Source organism: Sceloporus undulatus, chromosome 1 (assembly GCF_019175285.1).
Source record: "Sceloporus undulatus isolate JIND9_A2432 ecotype Alabama chromosome 1, SceUnd_v1.1, whole genome shotgun sequence".
NCBI lineage: Eukaryota > Metazoa > Chordata > Lepidosauria > Squamata > Phrynosomatidae > Sceloporus > Sceloporus undulatus.
In genome coordinates, this window is record NC_056522.1 from 828,196 (window position 1) to 855,003 (window position 26,808).

The window sequence follows — 26,808 nt, forward strand, 5'->3', positions numbered from 1 at the left end:
ACATGTGCTACCACACGTGCAACAGCCCCACATGTGCAGCTCTGCTTATGCCACTCTCATCTGGACGCAACTGTCGCATGTTGTCCCAAAAAAGTCAGGGGCCCTTGCAGAAGGCTCTCTCAATGGGACATGTAGTACCATCATCTTGACTATTAGCTTGACTGCTTATTTAACCCTTTGTCCACATTTTGCATTGCACATTGTTTTCACTAATGCCATAACCCACATTGGGAGAAAGGTGTGCTAAAAAGGAAACAAATGACTGAAAAATCAAAGTCTGCTCTCCCTCACAGACCCATTTCTTTCTGGGCGTTTGTTGCCTCCTTCGCGCCAGGGCTTTGCGCTCCTTCCTCCTTTGCATTCAGGAGCCAGGGCCTGAGAGTGCCAGCAGGAAAGCAGGGAAGCTGGCATGGGCAGAGAGGCCCCTCGGACAAAAGGCCCAGAAGCCTCTCTCTTTGCTTTGGATGCAAGTCTGGCAGCTGAGGAGGCGGCAGGAATGGGAATGAAAAGCCTCCTCCCCAGTAAGGCACTGGGAGAACTCTCCTGCCCACATGCAGAGGCACCACCGTTCTTCTGGGTGCCTTCGGGTCTCCTGCGGACTTATGGGGAACCCATCAATTGCAGATGATGCCAAATTAGGAAGAGTAGCTAATACCCCAAAGGAAGGATCAAGATTCAGAATGACCTGAATAGACTAGAAAGCTGGGCCAAAGCTAACAAAATGAAATTCAACACGGAGAAATGTAAGGTATTGCACTTAGGGCGGAAAAATAAAATGCACAGATATAGGATTATGGGGGACTCCTGGCTGAACGAGAGACTTATCCATGTGAAAGGGATCTAGGAGTCCAAGTAGACGACAAGTTGACCATGAGTCAACACTGCGATGCGGCAGCTAAAAAGGTTAATGCGATTCTAGGCTGCAACAATAGGGTCTGGAAACCATAAAGCCTTATGAGGAAAGACATATGGGACCTTTAGCCTGGAGAAGAAAAAGTTAATAGGGGATCTGAGAGCCCTGTTTAAATATTTGAAGGGATGCCACATTGAGGAGGGAGCAAGCTTGTTTTCTGCTGCTGCAGAGAACAGGACCCAATGGAGCAATGGAGGCAAGCTCCAGGGAAAGAGCTTCCAGCTCAGCATTCGGAGGAACCTCCTGAGAGTCAAAACTGTTTGGCTGTGGAACAGACTCCTTCCTCAATGGAGATTTTGGTGGAGTCTCCTTCCTTGGAGGCTGCCTTTAAACAGAGGCTGGATGGCCATCTGTCTCAGGGGATGCTTTGATGGAGAGTTCCTGCATGGCAGAAGGAGGGGGTTGGACTGGATCAGGGTCCTTCTTGGGGTCTCTTCCAACTCTGTGATTCTATGATCTCATAGGGTTTCCTTAACCAAGGATTCCTCCTCAGAGGTGTTTTTGCCAGTCCCTTCCTCCGAAACAGAGCCTCCAGCCCCTGGGATTCTTTGGCGGCTTCCCATCAAGGACTAACCAGCGCTGACCCTGCTTAGCTTCCCAGAACAGTCAGGATCTAGTGCTTTTGGGGAATGTCGGCCTGTCTGGTCCTGGGCCTTCAAGCCTCCTGTGAACTTATGGGGACCCTACTAACTTTTTCTCAGGCAAGGAATCCTAAGAGGGGGTTTTGTCAGTTCCTTCCTACAAAATATCATCTAAAGCACCTGGCATTCCTCAGCGGTCTCCCATCCAAGTCCCAACCAGGGCTGACCCTGCTTAGTTCCAAGCTCAAACAGGGTCTGGTCCCTTTTGGCCCCTTCAGCTCCATTGACAGCTGTGTCTCCTCAGAGGCGCTTTCCCCAGTTCCTTCCTAGGAAGCAGAGCCTCCAGCAACTGGGATTAATGGGCCTCCCAGCATGGGGGAAACTGGTTTGAAGGGCGGACTGCGACTCTCTCAGCTCAGCCTCGAAACTAAGTCCCACTCTCTCAGCCTCAAGGGAAGGCAAGGGCCAACCTCCTCTGCGCTGGTGTCAGATGGGGCCAGTAGGTAGGCACACGACGACGACGACGACGACCGGGACTCCCGAGATCAGACGGGGGCTTCCATGCCTTCAGGGCACCGGCTGACAGGCATTACCCCAAAGACACCGCTCCAGCCACAGATGGCTGCAAACCCACCCAAAGGCCCGGGCCACACCGCCGGTCCCCCCCGCCGCCTCTCCGTCTGCCAGGACTCAGCCCCTCTCCCCGAGGCGGCTCCAGGGCCACTATCACGCCCCGCTCTTGGAGCCCGGCTGCTCCACTTTAACTGCCACGCTTTCCTCCCTGGGATTTCGAGTTTAGGGAGCGAACTCCAAAGCCCCCGTCCCCCGTCTCCACCGGAGGGTCAGAGCTCCGACGGCGGGGGAGGCCTCTGGAGAGGCAGCCCGGAGCCCCTTCCTCGAAGGCCGAAGCAAGGCGGCGAGGGAGGGCTCCGCTTCCCAAAGCCTTCCCTCCAAGCGCCTCCCTCCGTCTCTGGGCCCCAGGAGGCCGAAAGCCCTGGCTGCCTGCAGGGACCCCCGACCCAGGCCCCCGCCCTCCAAGGCCAGCCCTGGCAGCCAGAGCCCCGGGAAGGGAAGAGCCTGTCCCTCCGGCCCCTGAAGGGGGGCAGGAGAGAATGGGGGCCCCCAAATCTTGGCCTTCCAGGGGGGGGGGGGGGGCAGCCAGAGAGCCCCCTTTCCTCCCCCGACCCTTGGCCCCAGGGAGCCCCGCCAGGAGGAAGCCCCGCCAGGAGGAAGCCCCGCAAAGACCCCAAGCCCTTGGCCAGAGAGAGAGAGAGAGCCCCGAAGGGACTCTAAGGGCACCCCAAGTCCCCCAAAGAGACCCCCGAGAGAGAGCCCCGAAGGGTCTCCGGGGGGTCCCCGCCGCCGGGATCCGCACCGGGGGCCGGGCGGACGAGGGCCGGGAGGCGCCGCTGGGCCACGATGAGGTCCAGGGGCAGCGGGGGCCCCGAGCTCCAGGCCAAGCCGGAGAGCGCCGCCCGCAGCCGCTCCATCCTCCGCGGCGCCGCATCCCGGCAGCAGAGGAGGGGAGGGGCCAGGGAGGACACGCCCCCGGCAGGGACAAGCCCCGCCCCCGCCTTAGGAACACGTGCTCCCCCTGGCCCCGCCCCAATCAAGGGAGGCTTCCGCCTCCTCCTCTCCCTCAGGCAGGCTTCCCTCCCTCCCTCGGAGCCCCTCCTAAGAGCCACCCGGTTCAAGCGGGAGAAGGCGGCGGCGGAGGGGGCGGCGGAGGGGCGGCGGAGGGGCCGGGGAAGAGCCCCCGAGGAGCCAGACTCCTCCAGGCCCCCCCCGGGGCCGCGGAGGGAGGGAGGGAGAGCAGCGGCTCAAGGCGGAAAGCTCCCCGGGAGAAGAAGCCCGGAGCACCATCATCCTTGGGCCCCTTCATCCGAGAAGGAAGGGCTCCCTGGAGGCCGAGAGGGAGGCGGCCAGGCTCAGGAGCAGCTCCAGGGCGCTTCACGGCCCCAAAAGGCAGCCCTCTCTCTGGGCTGCTGTCCGTTGGGGGAGGCCAGCCGGAGCTGACCCGCGGAGCCTAGGGCCCCTCCAAGGCCGAGGGGAAGCGGGCAGGGCAAGGGCCACCCAGCCCTGCCAGGATGCTGCATTCCTCTCGCCTCCAGTTGCTTTGGCCCCGCAGGAACTCTCCCTCCAAACAGCCTCGGATGAGAAACCTCCAAAGAAGGCAGCCTCTGCCAGGCTTGAATAGCTCTCACCACTAGGGGTTTCTTCCTCCTCCTGTTGCTCCATTGTCTGCTAGGCTCTGGAGCAGCAGAAAGCAACCTTGCTCCCTCCTCAGTATATGGCCTGCCTTCCAAGAGCTCAAGGGGCCTCTCAGCCTTCTCTTCTCCAAGGGCTTCATGCTTTCCAGACCTTTCACCGTTTTGGCTGCCTTCAACTTCTCCATCCTTTTGGAATTCTGGGGCCCAGAACTGGGCTCGTCGGGGTTATTATTCCAGGCGAGGCCTGAGAGGGGCGCCATCCCTGTCCTTCTACTGAGGCAAGAAGCATTTCCTGTACTGATCTCCAGATATTTCTGCATCAGCGATTCTTGCCTGCAATCTTTTCAGACTCCGATGCATTCAGATCCCCAACAAGAGTGAGCTACAGGCTGGGCTTCTCCCCTTCCTTTCCAAGCACCGAAGTGCCTCTGCAGATGCAGGCAGCCCCACGGCTCCCTCCCTCCCTCGCTCGCTCGCTCGCTCGCTCGCTCTCCCGGGCGATTTGCACCTTGGAGGGGAGCACTGGCCTCTTCTCTTCTGGCGCATGGAGCAGCAGCAGCAGCAGCAGCAGCAGCAGCCCTCGGCCCTTGAGGCGTAGCACAGCAGCGCCCTCTGCTGGCCGGCTGGGCCTTGCTCCCCGTTCAACAGACCTCTTTCTTTATCAATGCCCTGGATGACCCAATTGGGGGCATGCTCTGCAGATGAAACCAAATGAGGGGCAATGGCTCATAGCCCAGAGGTGTCAGTATCCAAATGTAAAACTGGGGTGTTGTTGTTGGTTGGTTGGATTCTTCCATATTTGCGATTGCCAAATAGGGAAGAATCTGGAATGTATGTAATTGCATAATTAGGGAAAGGTAGCAGATGGGAAAGATGGAGAAGAAGAAGAAGACTGAGCAGTGAGTTGGGGGGGGGGCAAAAGGGTTAACATTCAGAGTGAAGATAAGGGGGGAGGGAAAGCAGTGGAGGAATGGTAGGCATGGTAAGGGATACCTTTGGCAGTTCTCTGCCTTGGAAGGGCTGCAACCTTTTGGTCACTCGCAAGGTTAGGCCAACCTGATGGGAAAAGGTGGTTGGGATGGAGATCAACAGTGGCCTTTGAAGCCATGAGCATCTTGGGGCTTTAGTCAAGGTCCTATCCTGGTGGGAACAAGAACCTGCTCCCTTGCTGTTGGGAGGAGGTTTGCTGGGAACTTCCCCTCCAGGCAACGCTTCTCAAAGCGTCATATTTAGGGGGAAGGTGGGCTCCGGGCTGAGAAAGGGGTCATTTGTAAGTCATGCTTTTTGTGGGAATTGGTTAGCCAAGGGGTGTTGATGTGAGGAGGGCTTTTCGTTATAAACAGCCAATTTGTTATTATAAGTTAGATCTGATGATAGCGTCTTCTACTGTGGACTTATGCCATTGTTTTTTATTCAATAACGTTTCTAGTTTAGACTTAGTTCTACAACTTGACTTTTTGAGGAAGCTTTGGGGGGCCAGGTTCTGACAAGAGGAGAGGATGAAAATTTAAAATGACCTTAATATATTAGAAAACTGGCCCAAAGCTAAGAAAATGATCTCCAACTGGGAGCAATGGAAGGTATTGCACTTAGGGAGAAAAAATGAAATGCACTGATATAGGATTATGGAGGACACCTGGCTGAATGAAAGGACATGTGAAAGTAGATAGACCACAAGTTGAACGTGAGTCAACAATGCGATGTGGCAGCTAAAAAGGCCAATGGAATTTTAGGCTGCATCAATAGAAGTATTGTGTCTAGATCAAGGGAAGTCATAGTGCCAGTCTATTCTGCTCTGCTCAGGCCCCACCTGGAATAATCCTATGTCCAGTTCAAAAAGGATAATGAGAAGCTGGAGCATGCTTGCTCCCTCCTCCTCAGTGTGGCCTCCCTTCAAGTATTTAAACAGGGCTGTCATATCCCCTCTTAACCTTCTCTTCTCCAGGCTAAGTCTCTGCTCATAGGGCTTCATGGTTTCCAGACCCTTCACCATTTTAGTCGCTCTCCTTTGGACACATGGCTCCAGCTTCTCAATATCCTTTTGAATTGTGGCGCCCAGAACCACTCACAATCTGGCCATGATTCCCTTCTTAAGCAAAGTCATAGAATCCTAGAGTTGGAAGGGAGCCGAAGAAGGGCCCTGATCCAGCCCAACCCCCTCCTTCTGCCATGCAGGAACTCTCCATCAAAGCACCCCCATTGACAGATGGCCATCCAGCCTCTGCTCAAAACAGGCTCCAAAGCAGGGGACTCCACCATCCTGCAAGGCAGCAGTGTCTTAGCTCTTTCCGCCTAAAGGTTCTTCCTAATGTTGAGGTGGAATCTCCTTTCCTGTCAATTGAATCCATTGCTCTGGGTCCTGCCCAAACCCTTTGGAGAGAGAGAGAGAGAGGGAGCGCTGTGGCTTCTGATCATAACTGACAACACTGGGCTAGACAGAACCCTCCCAAAAGGTCTGACTCTCAACCTCTCAATATGGAGCCCTGGTGGCGCAGTGCTTCAATGCCTGTCCTGCAGCCATTCACTCAAAACCACAAGGTTGTGAGTTCAAGACCAGCAAAAGGGCCCAAGCTCGACTCAGGCTTGCATCCTTCCCAGGAGGGAGCTAAAATGAGTACCCAGACTGTTGGGGGTAAATTAGCTTACTTGCTGTTCACCACTATGATCTTTGGAATAGCGGTATATAAATAAAACAAATTATTATTATTATTATTATTATTATTATTATTAATAGCAAAGAATGCTATTTTAGGCTGCATCAATAAAAGTATAGTGTCTAGATCGAGGGAAGTAATAGTGCCACTCTATTCTGCTTTGGTCAGGCCCCACCTGGAATAATCCTGTGTCTAGTTCTGGGCCCCACAATTCAAAAAGGACATTGAGAAACTGGAGCCATGTGTCCAAAGGAGGGCGACTAAAATGGTGAAGGGTCTGGAAACCATGAAGCCCTATCAGGAACGCCTGAGGGAGCTGGGGGTGTTTAGCCTGGAGAAGAGAAGGTTAAGAGGTGATATGATAGCCCTGTTTAAATCTTTGAAGGGATGCCATATTGAGGAGGGAGCAAGCTTGTTTTCTGCTGCTCCAGGGAATAAGACACAATGGAGCAATGGATGTAAGCTCCAGCAAAAGAGATTCCAGCTCAACATTAAGAGGAACTTCCTGAGAGTAAGGGCTGTTCAACAGAGGAACACACTCCTTCCTCGGAGACTGTGGTGGAGTCTCCCTCCTTGGAGGTCTTTAAGCAGAGGCTGGACGGCCATCTGTCAGGGATGTTTTGACATGGATTTCCTGTCAGGGATGATGGGAGTTGTAGCTCTTCAGCTCTGGCTCGAACTCACCACCTGGTTGTGCACCGCGCTGACCAGTTTTGGCCAGTGGTTAAAGCTTTGCTCTAAAGCAGCAGAGTTTCAGAGAATAGGCTGAAGACCCTGACAAGTTCTCCAAGCCTTCTCACTCTTGCTCCACAGAAGTCTTCACCCTTCTTCTTCAGGATCCAGCTGGTTCTTGTATCTTCACCCAAGACACCAGACAACTCAGTAATCTTATACAAAAGATCTACTTTGTTCTACTATATACAAATACTATATGCCCTACAAATCACAATCTCTCCAAACTACCACAACTACCCACACAATACATTGGCAAACAATGCCATTCTTATAGCCATTGTCAATTCCCACCCAGTGGGCGTGTACATTCATTCTGATTGGTTTGCATAGTTCCACCCATCCTTAAGGATTTCATCATCTCACCTGGTAACACTTAATGAATCTCAGGTGCTTCCAATTGTAGACTCTATAACTCTGTCCTTGGCATTCAAGCCTTCTAGCTTTTTCACCTGTGTGGCTTCTTAATTGCTCTTGCTTAGTCATAGTGACTCTCACATACATGTTTTATTTCTACTACTGTATGTCCCATGTTGCTTTTCCTTAACATTTCCTGCATGGCAGAAGGGGGTTGGACTGGATCAGGGCCCTTGAGGCCTCTTCCAATTCTGTGATTCTAAGGCAGTTATTCATTCCATTGAATGCTTCTTCATTCAACGGAAACTCAGATAAACTTTGGGCCTGAACAGACATGCTGAAATCAAGCTGCTTCGGATCTCTTTGGAGGTGTGCTGTTTAAATGACACACGCATCTTAAGAAGTCAGAAGCTGCATCAAAGCTGCGCTCCAGTCCTTAGGATTGGAGCATGGCTTTGGCGCGGCTTCCAGCCTCTTAGGACACATGGATCATTCAAACAGCATACCTCCAAAGTGACCCAAAGCAGCTCTATTCTGGCCTGTCTCTTTGGGCTCTATGGCACAGAAGTGGACATAGTAGCCAAACCCCAAAGAGACCTATGATTTGCCCTGATAGCAGAATGGAAGATGCTGTGAGAATATGGGGTGTTTTGTGGGGTTTTCGGGCAATGAGGACATGTTCTAGAAGACTTTATTTCTGATGTTTCACTGGCATCTATGGCTGGCATCTTCAGAGAATGCTGGCATGGAAGAGCGTGGGGAATATATCTTGTTGGTTGAGGGGAATTGATTTCCATGTTAATCTGTGTATTGCTCTGCTGTTGAATGGCAAGACCTCCGGGGGGTATATTAAATTAATGAGCCAAAGGTGTTTTTCATTGGCATTTGCTGGGTCTTGAATTTGGTGTTTCTCACGACTGGTAAACCATCATAAACCATCCTGGGCATAAAATGCCGTTTGAAAACACTGAAATTCTGGACCCTGCCAACAACCATCAGGTCAGAATGCACTGGGAAGCCATTGAAATCCACAAAGATCTGGACAACTTCAAGAGGAAGGAAGAAACCCTGAAAGTGAAAAAAGGTTTGGCTCTCATTCCTGAAAAACACCCAAATCAAAGCCCAGCAAATGGATACTAACAGGAATAGGCAAGTGTTACCCCCAGGTCTAGTCCTCCTTCACCCTTAATCAACCTTTGATATCAATTTGCTTTAGGCCGGTAGCAGAGAAGGCTCCTCTCATGCAGAAAACTAGCCACGCAACAGACCCTCCTGGCTCAGCAGGGGAGAAGCTCAAGGGCATGTAGCCGGGCGGACGGATTAAAAGCATAATCTGCACAATCCCTTCACTTAGGATGGATAGATAGACCAAGTGTTTGCCAGAAAGCCGGGAATCAAAGGGCACTTCTTTCTGGAATCATAGATTCATAGAGTTGGAAGAGGCCGCATGGGCCGTCCAACTCCTGCCATGCAGGAACTCACAATCAAAGCACACCCAACGGATGACCACCCAGCCTTTGCTTAAAGACCTCCAAACAAGGAGACACCACCACTCTCCAAGGGAGTTTTGGGCCAAAACTCACAAAATAAATCTCAACAGGAAGAAATGTAGGACACTGCACTTGGGCAGCAAAAATGAAATGCAAGACACAGAATGGGAGACATGCGGCTTGACAACAGTGCATGCGGAAGGGATCTGGGAATCTTAGCAGGCCTCGAGCTGAACATGAGTCAACAGTGTGATGCGGCAGCTGAAAAGGCCAATGCAATTCTGGGCTGCATCCACAGAAGTCTAACATCCAGATTGAGGGAGTTAATAGTATGACTCTCTTCTGCTTTGGTCAGATCTCATACTGTGCCCATTTCTGGGCACCATAATTCAAGAGGGATATTGAGAAGCTGGAGCGTGTCCAAAGGAGGACCACCAAAATGTTGAAGGGTCTGGTAACCATAAAGCCCTGTGAAGAGAGACGTAAGAAGCTGGGTATTAGACAATTAAGAGGTGATATGGGAGCCATATTTAATATTCGAAGGGATATCAGATTGAGGAGGGAGCAAGCTTGTTTTCTGCTGCTCCAGAGAATAGGACCCAATGGAGCAATGGATGCAAGCTCCAGGAAAAGAGATTCCAGCTCAAGATGAGGAAGGACCTCCTGAGGGTAAGAGCTGTTCAACAGTGGAAGATGCTGTTGCCTCGGGAGATGGAGGAGTCTCCTTCTTTGGAGGTTTTTAAACAGAGGCTGGATGGCCATGTCCCAGGGAGGGCTTGGATCGTGAGTTCCTGCATGGCAGAAGAAGGGGTTGGCCTGGATCAGGGCCCTTGGGGGTCTCCTCTAATTCTATGATTCTATGAAATCACCATTGACACAAACACTCACTCACACACACATCCAAGAACTAACCATATATAAAGTGGTAGCAGACAGCAACTTTCAGGGGTGCAGAGGGTAGCACTGTCCCAATTGTGGGGCTTCTGTGAGATTAAAGTGGCTCAGCCAGCTGCCTCTGGATCTGTGGTGGCCAGCGGCTGCTGAGGATTCAGGTGGGATGGTGACTGTCTGTCTGACCCCAAACAAGACCACATTGAGGGTGCTGTGGCATATCTATAGGGCAAAATGTATCCTGGAGCAGTTTTGAGATGAAGTTTCCAGGAGAGAAGAACACTTCAACCCTTGCTCTTGTTTTGTTCTCCTTATCTCTTATCATCCCTATGAACTCTCCCTGACTTGTCTATATCCCTCTTAAAATGAGGCACTGAGAACTGAGGCCTGAACATTGCAGAATATAAAGGGTGGGTACAGGGGTTGATTTCTTCTTGGATTTTATTGTAACTTTCATGTATTATGCACTTGTAACCCACCCGGATTCTCTGTGATCGGGTGGGCTAGAAATAAATCATGATTATTACATCCCTCAACTTGGAAACTATGGTTCTGTTAATGCAGGCAAAGGCAGCATTCACCTTCTCCGCTGCAGCCCCACACTGCTGGCTCACAGTCCATTTATGATCAGCAAGAATCTCAAGCTCCTTTTGTTTGTAGTACTGCTGAGCCATGCAACCATCATCCTATACTTGTGTGTTTGTGGAATTTTGCATTTGTCCCTGTTGGATTTCATTTTATTAATTCCAGTCCAATCTTCTAGTTCCAGTCCTTTTGAAACCAGTTCCTACCTTCCAATGCATTAGCTACACCTCCTGGTTTTGTATAATCAGAATCTTGAGCAATGTCTTTATTTAACTCCACTCTTTCCTCGACTCTTGACCGCTTTGCCCCTGTCTCTGTACGCACTTCTTCCTCTAAGACTAGGCCTCAGCCCTGGCCATCGTTTTCCTCCGGTCCTGCTCTAGAGCGGCCGAACGTCTTTGGAGAAAGTCCAAAAAGCGGCCTGATTTTATCCATTTCAAATGGCAAAACAGAATTATTACAAATCATTGATCTCTGCCAATGAGAGGCGTCCGCAGTGTTTGTTCTCCACCTTCAACACTTTGCTTAAACCTCCCTCTCCTCCTGACTCTTCATCATTCTCTCCTAATGACTTTGCTAATTACTTCATCTCTAAGATTACCACCATTCACTCTGAGATAGTCCCTCCAGATTCTTCTTCTGCTCTTAATCTTCTATCGCCTTCGCCTAACAAATTTTCTGTCTTTCCTCCTGCCTCTTTGGATGAACTCTCTTCACTTCTGAACTCTTCCAAACCTGCTACCTGTCCTCTTGACCCAATTCCTACTCCTCTTCTAATCTCTATCGCTCCTTCTTTTCTGCCCTCGCTTCTCCATATCTTCAATCTCTCTCTCTCTACAGGCTCCTTCCCTTCGGACTTCAAACATGCTCTCATTTCCTTCTCTTGACCCCTCCTCTCTGTCTAGCTATCGTCCGATTTCTCTTCTCCCCTTTCTTTCTAAGGTTTTGGAACGGGTTGTCTATTCGCGCTGTCTTGAGTTTCTTGAAGCCAATTCCATCCTCGATCCCTTTCAGTCTGGCTTCCGCCCAAAGCATTCCACTGAGACAGCCCTCACTAAGATCTCAAATGACCTTTTACAGGCCAAGGCTAATGGCCTTTACTCTGTTCTCATCCTTCTTGATCTGTCTGCAGCCTTTGACACCGTTGATCACTGTCTCCTAGTTGACATACTCTCTGACCTTGGGTTCTCAGACTCTGTTCTCGACTGGTTTAGATCTTACTTGTCTGGCAGACCTTTCGCAGTGGTTGCAAGCGGTCAGACTTCATCTCCTGTTCCCTTCTCTGTTGGAGTTCCCCAGGGCTCTGTTCTGGGTCCCCTTCTGTTTTCTCTCTATACACTGTCCTTAGGAAAACTCATCAGCTCCTTTCGCTTTTCCTACCATCTGTATGCCGATGACACCCAGCTGTATCTTTCCGCCCCTGACCTTTCTCCAAGGCTTCAACAGCAAGTCTAGTCTTGCCTTACAGCTGTCTCGCAGTGGATGCGCCATCGGCGTTTGAAGCTCAACATGTCCAAGACAGAGCTTCTTGTCTTTCCTCCTAAGCCCACCCTTCAACACTCCTTTTCTGTCTCTGTGGACAACATTTCCATTCAACCAGTCCAGCAAGCCCTTAGTCTTGGTTTTATCTTTGACTCTTCTCTGTCGTGTATCCCTCAGATCCAGACCACAGCCAAGGCTTGTCGATTGCCAAAATCCGACCATATCTCTCCGCCTCTACTGCCAAGATCCTGGTCCATGCCCTAGTGGTCTCACGACTTGTTTACTGTAACGTCCTCCTGGCTGGGCTTCCTCTTTCTCACCTCCGTCCTTTAATCTCTGTCCAGCATTCAGCTGCAGGCATTATCACTTCCACCCACCGCTCTGACCACATCTCTCCTGTCTTGGCATCCCTTCACTGGCTCCCCCTCCCTTTCCGCATTCAGTACAAGCTCCTGCTGTCGACATTCAAAGCCCTCCATGGACTGGCCCCTCCTTACTTGTCAGACCTTCTTTCTCCTCACCTTCCCACTCCGTTGTTCCCTCCGTTCTGGCAGTCAAGGTCTGCTGTCCCAGCCCAGGATTTCCTCTGCCCCATCCCGGATTTGCCCCTTTTCACTTGCTGCCCCTCACTCCTGGAACCTTCTTCCCCCGCGAGACACAAGGGCCCTGATCACTTCTTTAACCAGCTTCAAAACGGAGCTGAAGACCATCCTGTTCAGAGAAGCCTTCCCAGGCATTGCATGATTGTCACTTGCTATTTGATGTTCTTTTGTGTCCTGTTTTATTGAATCATTTCCTGTATTGCTATGTATTTTATATGTCTTGTCCTACTAGAGAGGCAGGCTAGCTCCAACAGGTCTCCCTGGAAGAAGATTAACCATCCATTAAGAAGCCCAGCCCTCCCTCCAGTCCACCTGCCTTGGTCCAGGCCTCGGGGGTAGAGAGGAACTGCTGGCCCTCATCCCCTTCCTTCCACCATTCCCTTCTCTTTTTGTGTTGTATCTTTTTAGATTGTAAGCCTGAGGGCAGGGAACCGTCCAGTTAAAAAGATTGTATGTACAGCGCTGTGTAAACTTACAGCACTTTATAAATGAAGGTTAATAATAATATAATAATAATAATATTCCCATCTCAGTTATTAAGTGTCAATCCCAGGACAGAAGCCTATGCTGCTCCATTTGAGAGGCCCCTCCAGGAAGCTTAGCCATTGATGATGATGGCTCTTTGAACATGCTTTTTCAGCCAATGATGGACCCATCTGAAGTGTTCCCATCTAGTCCACATTTGATCAGTTTGCTAATCAGAATATCGAGGACTTTACCAAAGGCTTTGCTGAAATCCAGATGAGTGACATCTCCAGCATTCCCATCCCCTACTTAAACTAGTGACCTGGTTTTAAAAAAGATGTGATTAGTTTAGCAGGATTTCTCTTGACAAACTGAGTCTGGCTCCTAGGAATCACTGCATTGCCCTCAGGATACTTGCAAACAATGCCCTTTATACTGTATAGTGAGATCAGGCCGACTGGCCTGTACTTTCCTGGAGCTTGTCTGAAGAGGGGGCAATGGTTGCTGCTCCCCAGTCCTCTGGTGCCCCACTTGTCCTCCAGAAAGGTGTTCAGAGCGTAAATCTGCCAGTTCCTTCAATATGCTGGGATTGTAATTCATTGGTCCTGCAAATTTAAACTCTTGTAAGGTTAACAAGGTGGCTTCTATCTCCTTACCAGCCTCCAATTTGGGGAGAAAGGCGGGATAGAAGTGCAATAAATAAATAAAAACCTTGATTTGCAATCCTGATCCCTTACTAAGGTCTCTGCTGATGCATGAATGCACTTTGCCTTTTGGGGATGGGATGGGATGGGACTGAAGCCTAGTGTAATAAGTTACTTTGCCTATTTGCCTTTGGGAAGTGGCCATCTGCAAAACTGTTTTCATTAATAGGTTTTTTGGGCTATGTGGCCATTTTCTGGAAGAGTTTATTGCCGATGTTTCGCCAGCATCTATGGCTGGCATCTTCTCTGAATGCTGGCAAAATGTCAGGAAGAAACTCTTCTAGAACATAGCCACATAGCCCCAAAAACCCACAAAGGCTGTAAAAGCCTCCGACTTCACATATTTTCATTAACTTTTTAAAAGAAACAAGGAACATAGCATTTGGCAAAGCATTCTAATTGGTGCTCTCATTGACCCAGCACTAGGGCTGCTTGGGTACAACCGCATGATGCTGAGAAACATGGGACTCGGTGGAAAGACCGGCCATTCAACATCATTGTCTGGCATTTGTTTTGGGTCCAGGGCTTTAATGGTGGCCAAACACTTCCACAGGGCAGGGCCAGCGGACGCAGGCCAGGGCAGGCTGAGCAGAGAACCAATTTCTAACCGGGAGTCAACCAAGGCAGTAGTAGTGGCGGCAGTGTGCCACATGCTGGGATAACACTAGGGTTTGTGATGGGGAGGGTACAATGAGCCCCCCCTGCAGCCTCCACCCAACTGTGGCTCACTCCAAGGGAGATCCTCACACAAAAAGCATAGAAGGGGTTCTTACTCTCCTGCTCATCTCTGGCGACTTTGCAAGCCACCAGTGGCCAGAGAAGCCACCTTCCACTAATGCGAAGCTCCAGATGCTGATCGTGGCCTTTGGGCTGGGGTCCGCTCCTGCAATGAAAAGCCCCCCGGGTTCTGACTCCTCATCCTTAGTGCTAGGCTTCACCCAGAGATGGACGGACACCTTTGATTTGACCCTGACAAAGCACCACCTTAAGGCAATAGGGCTTCCGTGCCTTCAACTCTGACCCTCTCCTTCTAGGGTTTTCTTGGAAAGATTGATTCACAGGTTCCCCCCTTGTCTGCCTCTGAGGCTAAAGGTGTGCCCCTTCCCCAGGGTCCCCCAAAGCGTTGAGTCCAACACTCAAATCACAACACCAGGCTAGGTTCAGCATTCAAAACAGACTTACAGCCACCCTAGAATAATTCAAAGATACAGCCGTGTTAGTCTGTAGAATCAGTACATAGAGAGACCTTGTAATACCTTTGAGACTAACTTTGAGAAAGAAGTTGGCAGCATGAGCTTTCCTAGACTTCAATCTCCTTCCTCAGATGCAAATGAAGTCTAGGAAAGCTCATGCTGCCGATTTCTTTCTTTCAGTGAGTCTCAAAGGTGCTACAAGATCTCTCTATGTACTACTAATCTAGAAGAGTTCTTCAGTAGAAGCTTGCAATAGCTGCCTTCCTCTGAGAATGTGCGACCAGCATTACCAAGGGAGCTTCTGTGGCTAAAGAGGGATTCAAGCCCTGTTCTTCCAAAATCCCAGCCCAACAGTCCAAGGCCTACACCAAGATGGCTCCCTAAAGCAAAGGCAGGGCACTGCAAGTAAAGGCCAGAGAGGAGGGCACTGACTTGCTTACAACCAAAGCTAAGCAGAGATGGGCATCAGGAACTTGGTTTTGAGGACAGGGGAAAAGCCACCTTATTAAAAAATACGGGCAAACTAAGGGAAAACAGGACAACACTTCTCACCCAAAGTAAAAATTACTTTTTTGGACAACAGCTCCCAAAAGTCCTCATCCCTCATCCTCTGTTGGCTGAGAGATTCTAGGAGTAAGTACAAACTTTGCCAAGTTTTGTCCCTACCTGTACGGCCAAAAAGGGGAAGCACCTTTCCAGCAAGTGGCTCTTTTGTTGATGTTTGTGAACAAGTTAAAAGTGTTTTTCCCCTGCAGGGCTAATTTCTGAAGCTTTCCCCCGCAGTTCCACTCTTGGATGACGGTGAGACAGCAGACGCATCCAGAGATAGCCAGTTCCCCTTGTCTGAGCTGCAGAAGAGGGGACTCTGAAATTCAAGAACACCCAGATCACCCCTTCAATATGAAAAGAAATAGACAGGCTAGAAATATTTCAGTTTATTTACCTTGTTAAGTAGAATATGAATTTTCAGCTAGTAGTACCAGAGAGTGGGCTGCTTTGTTTTCAGCTGCTCGGTGCTTAATGAAGAAGACAGCTTTTACAAAGAACTTGTTTAGAGAGGCTCATACAGGAGGGCAAGGCCCAGGAAGCAAATCAAAAGCACATGTTTTAAACAAAAGTTATTAAAAAAAGGAGAGAGAGAGAGAGAAAAGATGATGCATACTACTCCATATTCCCTTTTTTAAAAACCTGTGATAATGTTAGAAAGTGCAGATCTGAAAAGGTAGCCATTTCTATTTACAACACTAACCAGTACATCGAAATAAGTGAGGAACACACAGAGTGCCACCCTTTTGTCGCTTCCGGTCCCCGGGGCTCCCTGCCTCTGCTTTAACAGCCGCTCAGCTGGGAAAGGGGAACCAGCACAAGGGAAGACAAGGGGAAGGGACAGGACCGCTCCTAGGCGGGTGACACCCGAACCACCAGCGAGGCTCGCCTTTATCCAATTCGTTAGAATTACAGTCAGCATTGCGTGCTGGTTTGATCAGAGGAAGAAATGTCCCAAAGAAAAGGCAAAAAGGTCACCCTCAAGCCCAGGAGGAAGAGAGGGAAAAGAGGGGCTCACAAGGAACCCCTTTGGCGCCAATGTCCTCCTGCCCAACTGGGGATGAAGAACGCTGCCGGGCAAGGCACCCAAATTCAGCACAAGGGGCCTGCAAAGAAGTCAGCCTTTGGTGCTCTCCCAGAAGGCAACACACACACACACACACTCTCTCTCTTTCTCATGCTCTTACACACACATACGCACATTCACACCCTCCTGTTGTTGTGACACTGCTGTCTCCTTGGTGGTTCCAGCTGAGCCAGAACAAGAGGCAAGGTGGCAAACTGGAAAAGCAAGTCGTCCCCCAAGGGCCGCTCCCCACCGCGCAAAAGCAGAGTGCGCACCCGGCTGCTAAAGCATTTGTACTGTTTTTACATTGCTGCTTTTTGCTTGCCAGCTGTCGAAAGAAGTTACGACTGCTCAAGGTTGTAAACAAGGGATTTCTTTTATTGTGAAGAACTTAACACAGAAGGAAGGAGCGCACTCTAGGGGTATGGCCATCCGACTCACCTGCCCTTTCTCCCCCTCGCCCCGTTCCTGTCCCCATATTAAACATTGACTAGGCTACTGAGTCACCTGCGCGGAGCAGCAAAGAAAACCAAATTCATAGTTCACGGCTGCAGCTTTGGGACCTGCCATGGCATAGTTGTACACAAAGATAAGACAACAGCCACATCACCCTCCATAGAAAACTACTGCGCATGCAATTAACTCTTCCATATCATAAACCCCAATAACTATGTGAGAAGGAGGGAGGGAGGGCTGGGGAGGGGGGGAATAGTAATTGGCCCAACGTTTGCTAGACAAAAAGGTTAGTAGATACTTCACGTTTTACCCCAGAAAGCTAGATCCGTGATCAGTGCTTGGAATTAAATTTGGCAAATACAGCGTATTGCCATCTCTTAACACATCACACCATTAAAAAAACAAAACAAAAAACCGCATGCAGACAAAAAAGGGGGGAGAAGGGAAGGAGGGAACCACTACAGAGAGGAAAAAATTGTCATTGGAGGCACCCGGCAGGCCTTGCTCTCGCCCCGGCTGTCCTCAGTTCACTACATCAATGCCAGGGAAGTCGCCCCAGGAGAAGGGGGCCTCTGGTCTTGCCTTCGCCAGAACAGAAAGAGGAGGACGGGGGGAGGGAGAGAACCAAAGTTCCTTTCCATGTAAGGCACAGGACAAAATAAACCCCATTTACAGACTCAAGGCGAATGAGTTTTTCCTTTTCTGCAGATGCAAATATGGTGACTTAAGCACAGTATCCATTAACAAAACCCCACAGTTGTACAAAATAAAAACTGTTAACGCTACGTATTTCTTTTTTATTCTTGTACAATTTGCAGACTGGAGCTGAAATGATCGCTCTAAATTGTCATGTTAAGACTGGGCTATAATACAACCAGAACATGGTGCCGAGTTGAGCCAGTACATTAAAAATAAAGTCAGACATGATTTCGATACAGTTTTGTTTTGAGAAGATTATAGTCAGTGAGCTCTCCCTAACAAAAGAACGAAGGAAAGGAGGAGCCATGTTAAGATGAGGAACAAAAAAATATTTAAGGTTAAAAATGGGCAAAGTGGTTTATTCCGCAGCAAGAAGAGGAGGAAGAGGAAGGGCGATGGAGGACGCTTGGCAAGGGAAGCCCCTTCAGCAGCACTTGCTCTTCCAGCCGGTCACGCCGCCTCCACTGCTGATATCTACATTTTCACTGTTGGGCTCTTTTACAGGGGTCTGCAAGAAGAAAAAGAATAATAGCAACAACAACAACAACAGCAACAATAAAAGCGACACAGGAAAAGTTAAGCCAAGTCCCCAAAGTCAACAGGTGTGACAGGAGTTGCCTTCACACTCCTGGTCTTTGGGATGGAAGAGGCTGCTGGGTTTGGATGAAGATGACAATTTACGTTTCACCCCCCCCCCCCCCCCATATTGCGATTCAAGGCAGCTTACAAAATCACCAACACAGATCAATAACATATAAAAGCATCAGTAATGGTATAAAAATAATTACCATATATACTCGTGTGTAAGTCTAGAAATTTTAGTCAAAAAATCGATCCAAAAAACCTTATTCACGGGTCAATGCACCTTCATAAAATATCAAATAAAGGAACCGTCCCCTTCTCTGAGCAGAGAGGCAAAAGGGGAACGCTTAGTCCATCCCAGGAGCAGCTAAAAGAAGCACAGACCCCTTCTACTCTTTCCCTTGCAGTGCTGCTTCTATCCTGTTTGAAGGGCTGGGTTGGAAAACAGCAGCTTGTTTTGGCATAACTTCCCTTTCCTTCATCATTTACATCCTTGGCGACATGCCCTTACGTTTTACCCTTGACTTATCTATGGATCGTATCAAAATCCATCATTCTGGCCTTCAAACCTGCACATGCTATCCCTCAACTGTCCCAGATAGCTGTCCTATGCTACAAACCTCAACCTCATTCACCCCTGAACTGCATCTGCATGGCTCTGACTTTGGTTCTGCTGTTGTGATGCAATAGCAACACGGGATGAAGCTGGTCTTGACACGCAACAAACGTTTTGCCCACCTGGAAGGACAGGAGGGGGTCTTGTTTGTCGTGAATCTGCACATACCCTTACCACAAGATAATGGCACAGGAGGAGCCCCTGCCTCCCTCACCATCTGGATGCTGCAGCCATGGTAGGATCTCTCACTCCCGTTTCTATGTGCCTTCAACACCCTGCATCACTGGTTGGCCCTTGTGGTCTCTTCCAACTTTATGGTTCTGTGACTGTGCTACACAAGCACTGTGTTGAATGGTAGATTTGGACTCTGCCCGCCGTGTGCAACCTCACAACCACCTTGCAAGACAAGCTATTTCTCTTGTTGGATGCAGGGTGGCATGGCAGAATCGACAAAGCTGGAAGGGACTGCAAGGACTATCTATTGCAGCCCCCTGCCACACAGCAGTAAACAGCTGAGACACTCCCCAGAGATGCCCCTGCAACCCTCTCCAGAGGAAGGGGCATCCACCAGTAGTCCATTCCACTCCCAAAAAGCTGTTAGGAAGTTCCTGTGGCAAAGTGGGGGCCCTCTGTGGCTCTGCTGCCACATTCTGCTTCACTGTGGTGGGAAAGGGGGGCTCTGTGGGCTGCAAGTGATCCCTGAAGCACCATGGCAGGCCCTCAGAAATCCCCCCCGCACAATTTTTGCTTAAAATTCAGCACAATTATCAAGTAGCCCTCTGTCCCAAGCCATGCCAAACCACCCTCAAATGCCTACAACTGCCTCCCCACTCCCCCAAAGTCTTAACTCCAGCTAGACATGGCTACAGGAAATGATGTCACGTCATTCCCAGTGATCCAGGGATTTGCTGGGTCAAAAATTAACCCCCACCAGACATGCAGCTCCCAACCCTGCCTCCTCCCCATCTGATGTTAAAGAAGCCCCAATTACCTTTCGAAGAATGTCTTCTGCTAACGTGAGGAATGCCTTCTCAATGTTTATATTTGCTTTTGCACTAGTTTCGAAAAACCTAATACCGTGCTCCCTTGCAATCTAGGCCAAAAGGAGAAAGTCAGTCAGTTAGGCTGGAAAGCACTTCAGCAGCGGACCCAGATGCAACCCACAGCTGTGTTACAAGGCAGCCAGAGAAGTGATGCTATGGAAAGAGCTTACATACAACAAAACTATTTTACTAATTTAATTCAGATCAGGTTTTAAATAATTTTAATACACACACAACTGTAGAGCACTGCTGAAAACACAAACAACAGAAGCAACACTCCCAGATAAAACTCAAATACCCGGCAGAAGTGGAAGTTCCTTCTGCACCTCCAAAATTACCCTGAAGAATCTGGGCATCCATTTCATGCACTGGAACCACAAATGGTTCTGCTGGTATGCTGGAAGTGGAGCTCAGCCCTTCAAAGGCAGGAGGGGGCCCTTGTGGAAGGATGAACTCTAGAAACAGAGTTGAGACCAAGGCCACATAGAACAGCTTTCCCTGACCTGGTGTACAAGTTGACGCATAACCCTCATAATCCCCTGCCAACATGACTATGGGACCTGAAGTGGCAACACACTGGGAAGCCACCCAGTTGGGGAAAGCTGAGGCAGAGACATAGAGATCAGAATGCTCATAGTGGACTGCGCTGTGAGGCACAACAGCCATGAATGTGGGGGCACCCCAGGCCCATGACCAAAGCAGTCTGGCCAACATATGAGCTGGGTTCTGAGATCCTTAGGGGAGGCCCTTCTCTCTGTGTCACATCCATCACAAGCACAGTTGGTGGGGACACAAGAGAGGGTCTATGGCTGCCCCTAGACCAGCGGTGCTCAACCTGTGGGTCGCGACCTCTTTGGGGGTCGAACAACCCTTTCACAGGGTTCGCCTAAGACCACTGGAAAAGACATATTTCCGATGGTCTTAGGAACTGAGATGAGGAACTGTATTAAAGGGTTGTGGCATTAGGAAGGTTGAGAACCACTGCCCTCGACTGTGGAACTCCTTTCCCAGGGAGACCAGAATGGCCTCTTCCTTGATGGCCTTCCACTGGCAGGCTAAGACCTTCCTCTTCAGACAGGCATTCAAAACAGAATGCTTTTAATAATAATAATAATAATAATAATAATAATAATAATAATAGTAATAATAATAAGTTTATTTGTATTTTCCCGCTTCTCCCAACGGATCGAAGCAGGATTACAACCCAAAATCTCCATACAGGCATTCATATGCAAAATACATATCATAAAAACAGCACAAAGTATAAAAATGTCAGTTCCAGTAATGGCAGGTGTGATGACTGGTCCTCCAGTCACCTGAGGACTTCTCCTGAACTACAAAGGGTTAATCTGGGAGGAGGTACATGCTAATGAGAGATGACATCACATGCTAATGAGCGGTGACATCATAGCTGATGTAAGGTCTAACTGACCAATCAGAGAGTAGGACCGCGAGATTCAAGAACTTTCTATGGGAAATCTTTAAAAGGCCCTTTGCGGCCATCATGCGGTTCTTTGTCTCTCCCTTTGTTCTCTCCTGGGGGGGAACCAGATGGTGTCTCTTGGAGTCGGGGAGACACAGACTCAGGGGAATGCAGGTCGAGAGGCAAGGGGCCCTCCCTGCATCCAGGAACTCAAAAGGACTACAAATCCCATCACTGTGTGAGTAGTTAGGAACGTGTTAGCTTAGTGCGTTTAGGCCTTTTGTTATTTTCAACAATGGCTTGTGTGGCATGAACTCTATAACCATGTTCTTTGACCTTCAATGCAAAAGGGCTTTGCAAGCGTGACATAAATTCTTTCTAGCCTTTTCTATCCCTTTTTTTAAAATCAACGTCTTTCTTAAAAGCATCTGCTGTCTCTCTTTGCTCCTGGACACGTGCCTGAACTCGGCTACTGATTGCTCTGGGTTAGTACAGAAAGAAACTCAATCTCTATCCCTCACAAGTCCCAGCGTGTGCGTGTAGGGAGGTGTAGCTGTGGGGCTACGTTTAAAATTCACTGGGTGGTGGCAGCTTAGGAACAGGACCTCAAGGGATCGCATTCCGCTCAGCAGGGAGTGGGGAATGGAGACCTAGGAGATCCTAGAAGGGAAAGTGTGACAAGAGGGGACTCCCTGGGAGTAAAGGGCCATGCACAGGGCGCCAGGGAAAGCCCCCCCCCAGTCACTATAGCAGGGCAGCGGGCGGTTATGCTGTTATGACCGGAAGCAGGGTTTCCTAAAGTTCTTTACAGAAGGTCAGGTGGGGATGGATGCCCGCCGGAAGAGATCCGTCTTCAGTTCCTTCTTAAAGAATGGGCTGGAGTGTTTTAATGTGTTTTAAACATTTTTACCTTTTTAAACTATTTGGTATTTTAATATGCAGTTTGTTTTCATTATTGGAGTAATTTAATTCTGTTTTAATATACTATTTTTGTATGCTTTTAATTGTACTATTTTTTAATGTTGTAAACTGCCCTGAGTCCCAGTCTTGGGAGAAGGGCAGGATATAAACAAATATAACAACAGCAGCAGCAGCAACGACTTCATATATGTACTGCTTTAATAATAATAATAATAAATAAAACTTTTATTTGCATCCCGCTTTTCTGTGACGAGACAATCAAAGCAGCTCACAACAAATTAAAATCCACATGTACACCATTGTGTCCCAAATTCCCCCCTTAAAACAGGATTAAACAAGTTACAATTAAAATATCTATTAAACACACACACACACACACATATATATATATATATAGGTCAGAGCGGTGGGCTAATCCATGATGTGGGGGCAGTCATTCTGTGGCCGGACACCTTTATTCAGGAAAGGCCTGCCGGAAGAGACCCGTCTTGACAGCTGGCAATTTGACGGATCTCGTCCGTCTGTCCGTTCCGTAGTCTGGGAGCCATTGCAGAGAAGGCCCTTTGGGAGGGAGCAGTTAGTCTGGTCTTTAAAGGCTGCAATAGATTCCTCCCAGAGGACCGGAGGGTGCAGCGGGGCGGATTATATGGGAGCAGGCGATCCCTCAAATAGGTGGGGCCCAAGCCATGTAGGGCTTTAAAGGTGATAACCAACACCTTGTTCTGTGCCCAGAAACTAACAGGCAGCCAGTGAAGAGATTTTAAGATGGGTGTAATTTGGTCACTCCTAGTTTTTCCGGCGACCAGCCTGGCTGCCATATTTTGCACTAGATGAAGTTTCCGGATTAGGCACAAGGGTAGCCCCATGTAGAGCGCATTACAGAAATCAAGTCATGAAGTTGCCAGTGAATGTACAACAGTCTCTAGGTCCTTTACTTCCAGGAAAGGGCGCAGCTGGCGTATCAGCCAGAGCTGATAGCAGGCGCTCCTGATTGACGCATTCACTTGGTTTGTCATGTGAAGCGATGGATCTAGGAGCACCCCCAGACTGCGAACACAGTCCTTTGTGGAGACCCCATCTAGGACATCTAGGAGGTTGCAACCCTAGACCTGGTTTGGGGGCCCCTACTGTAAGTACCTCCGTTTTGTCTGGATTCAGCCTGAGCTTGTTTTTCCTCATCCAGCCCATTACTGCCTCAAGACACTGATGGAGGGGAGAAATGCCATCTGTTGTCATAGCTGCTGATCGGGACATGGAGAAATATATTTGGATGTCATCAGCATATAACACCCTGCCACAGTCTCTAAGCGGTTTACAACTGTCAGCTAATTGCCCCAACAAGCTGGGTCCTCATTTTATTGGCCCAGGAAGAATGCAAGCCTGAGCTCTTGGCTGGTATTGAACTCGCAACCTTATGGTTTGTGAGTGAGTGGCTGCAGTACAGGCATTTAACCACTGCACCACCAGGGCTCTAACTTAGACTCATAGAATCATAGAAATTGTAGCTCTTCATAAGTGAGATTTAGCATCTGTGTGCTGCTTTTCAAGGCCATGTTCTATGCCTGATGTAGTGTTTTGCTCCTCCTCTGCATCCTTGGCCAACTGATGCCCAAATGGCACTCAACTAAGCTGTGATAATGCCCCTTGTACATCATTTGGCAGCTGAAAACCAAGCTACCTCCACTTGACCAGTGGTCAATTCAACACTCAGAGTGGTAAAAGGCTCCTTAAGATCAGGGGAGTGACCCTTTGCCAACTGAGCTTCCTGTGGGCTACAGAGGTGCTAAAACTTTGGGAACCCTCCTGGGTCATGGGTCAGTATGAAAGTTCTCCTGCTTTTTGTACCCGTGGGGCTCTCAGCCCGTTCCTTCAGGTTCCCTCCTGTCCCGTTGGGCTGCTGGCATAAGGAAGGCTGGCAGAGGCTGGCCCTTGAAGGATGAGCCTCCTGCTCTGAGGAAACCTGAGCATGGAAGGTCTGCTTCTGTAAAAGTGGGGAGGGACCCTTTTAGTCAGGGGGTGTCAGGGACCCTTGTCCCGTTTCCTTTGCTTACTACTAATTCCAATTCAAGATGCCTTTAAATCTCTTTCTTATCACTTTGATGTTCCTCAAGCTCTTCTCTGTAGAAGGATATGCCACAACAGAACGCCCAGAAACCTGATTTAATCCTTTCACTTGGAATAAAACTCTTTTGTTAAACCTCAGAGTGGCTACTCAGCACATACAAGTTCCTCTCCTCTCAAGGAGGAGAGAAGGAGAAAGGGTTGTCTTTGCTTCGCACCGGGGCAGAGGAGGGAGAGGGGGAAGGAGCTTGGCGCCCACCTCCTCTCCTTGGATCAAGGGCTTCAGACTGAGGGAGAACCAAGGCACAAGCAAGGGCGATGCATGGCAATTTGGGAGCAGCTTCCAGGAATGGAACCCATCGCAGTATTCCACGGATGATGAAGGGCTCTTTGGGAGGGGTCTGCCAAGGGCCCCTCCAGGTAAGACTCCTCTCCATAGCTGCAGGGTTAGAGAGTCTCACCATCACTCCAGAGCTCACCAGGTGATGCTTTGTCCAAGGTTAAGAAGCAAGCACAAGCCTCTGTAGCAATGGATCACCCTTCAGGTATCTTTTGGGGACCACAAGAGCCTGAGCCACACCTAAGATGAAAAGTCAGGGGATTTCAAAGATACGAGGTCCCCACTTCTGTGAACGCAGTCAAGGCATTTGTTAGCCTGGATCACGAAGACTTGAAGGTTGCTAGATTTGCCTTTTGCTGTTGTTGTTTTACTAGAACACCACTGACTGGAACCAGATGCAAACAATGGATACCAAGAGCAGCATTTTCTCACTTAAATTACAGTCAGACAGACTCATCTCTGACTGTTGAGGTCTCTCATCTTTAGTCTGAGAGATGACCTGCGGTACCCATGACTTTGTCTTAAAAGGCAGAGCGGCCAACCTGGGAAGCAGTGGGGAGGCAGAGCCTCCAGCATTCATTGATGCCCACGTAGGTTGTGATACCAGAAAGTGGTTGGACTGAAACTAATTTTCACTGGTTCTGAAAACAAGTGCTACAAATGCCTGTCTTTTCCCCACACTGGTGGGTAGAAAAAGGATAGTTCTGTGAAGCAAAGGGAACAGGCAAGGTGGACAGTAGAAGGGTCTGCTGAACCTTACAGCTGGAGGCCCCCACACAGCCACCGGAGGGGAAAACTGGCCCCAAGCATTCCTCCAGGTGACTAAAGCCAAGCCCAAGACCTCCCTCCTCGAAGGAAGCTGGAGGCCTCCTTTGCAGCCTCCCCCGCTACCAGTTTCACCAACAGCACATCTCTCAGAAATACCACTCACCTGCTCGCCTTTAGCTTTGGGTACAACCCTCTTATCATCCATGTCACACTTGTTTCCTAGAAGCATCCTCTCCACGTCTTCATTGGCATGCTGAAAGGAGACCAAACAACAGTGCTTTAGGTTTCTGCTCAGGACTGTAATGAAAGCAAGTCCCATCTACAGCAGTGTGAACAAGCCATCCTACGGATATACAGAATCCTGGAGTTGGAAGAGAGCCCAAGGCCCATCTAGTCCGATCCTCTTCTGCCATGCAGGAAGACAGAAACCAAGCCCTCCCTGTGACAGATAGCCATCCAGCCTCTGTTTAAAAATCTCCATGGAACAAGACCCCACCACTTCCCGAGGCAGCGCCTTCCACTGTTGAACAGCTCTTACCATCAGGAAGCTCATCCTAATATTTAGGTGGAATCCTTTTTCCCTGTAGCTTGAATCCATTGCTCCAGATCCCAGACTGGAGCAGCAAAAAACAAGCCTGCTCCATCATCAATCTGACATCCCTTCAAATATTTAAACATGGCTACTATGTCACTTCTTAACCTCTTCTTCTCCAAGCTAAACAAATACCCAGCTCCTTCAGCTACTCCTCAGAGGGCTTGGTGGTTTCCAGACCTTTCACCATTTTGGTTGCCCTCCTCTGGACACACTCCAACTTGTCCACATCCCTCCTGAGCTCTGGTGCCCAGAACTGGATTCCAGGTGAGGACTGACCAAAGCAGTGTTGTTGTTGTTGTTGTTGTTGTTGTTGTTGTGTGCCTTTAAGTCATTTTCCAATTTAACTGACCCTACCGGAAGACAAGTACAGTGGGCCCTTGGTATCCGCTGCGGTTTGATTCCAGGACCACCCATGGATATTAAATACAACGAGGTAGTAAATGTTGTCCTTTATATAAAATGGCAAAATCAAGACCTGCTTTTTGGAATTTACACTTAAAACAAAAAACATTTTCAAGCCATGGATTACCAAATCTGTGGATAAAAACCCTGTGGGTACAGAGGGCTGGCTGTACTTCCTAATTCTGGTCCAAGCAGGCTAGGAAAACTGCTGGAAAACTATTTTCAGTTGTTTCAGTCGAACTGAGTAACCGAGGGATCCAATTCCTGTCTCATTACACACACATTTTTCTGGCTATCTCATCTTACAAAGAAAAGGAGAGCGGGATTAAGACAGAGGTAGCTAACCTTCTTCATAATCCATCTTTGCAAACTAGAACTGCCAAACCGTTTTAGTCAGCCCCCAGCAGGAGGCTCTTTGGCATCAACATGGT

At 49.2% G+C, this 26,808-nt stretch overlaps 2 protein-coding genes across 2 annotated transcripts in view; both read right to left on the reverse strand.

Annotated features, from left to right (window-relative positions):
- The window catches only part of GAREM2 (GRB2 associated regulator of MAPK1 subtype 2), a 32,094-nt gene extending 29,110 nt beyond the window's left edge, over positions 1-2,984 (reverse strand). The window contains exon 1 of the mRNA XM_042446250.1: positions 2,870-2,984. Within this exon, the coding sequence (XP_042302184.1) occupies positions 2,870-2,984 (115 nt within the window). The remainder of the gene's footprint in view (positions 1-2,869) is intronic.
- Positions 2,985-15,779: 12,795 nt separating this feature from the next.
- The window catches only part of RAB10 (RAB10, member RAS oncogene family), a 64,392-nt gene continuing 53,363 nt past the window's right edge, over positions 15,780-26,808 (reverse strand). The window contains exons 4-6 of the mRNA XM_042455691.1: positions 25,544-25,633; positions 19,816-19,917; positions 15,780-18,134 (exon numbers count right to left, since the gene is read on the reverse strand). Coding sequence (XP_042311625.1) covers positions 18,051-18,134; positions 19,816-19,917; positions 25,544-25,633 — 276 coding nt within the window. The 3' untranslated portion in view covers positions 15,780-18,050. The remainder of the gene's footprint in view (positions 18,135-19,815; positions 19,918-25,543; positions 25,634-26,808) is intronic.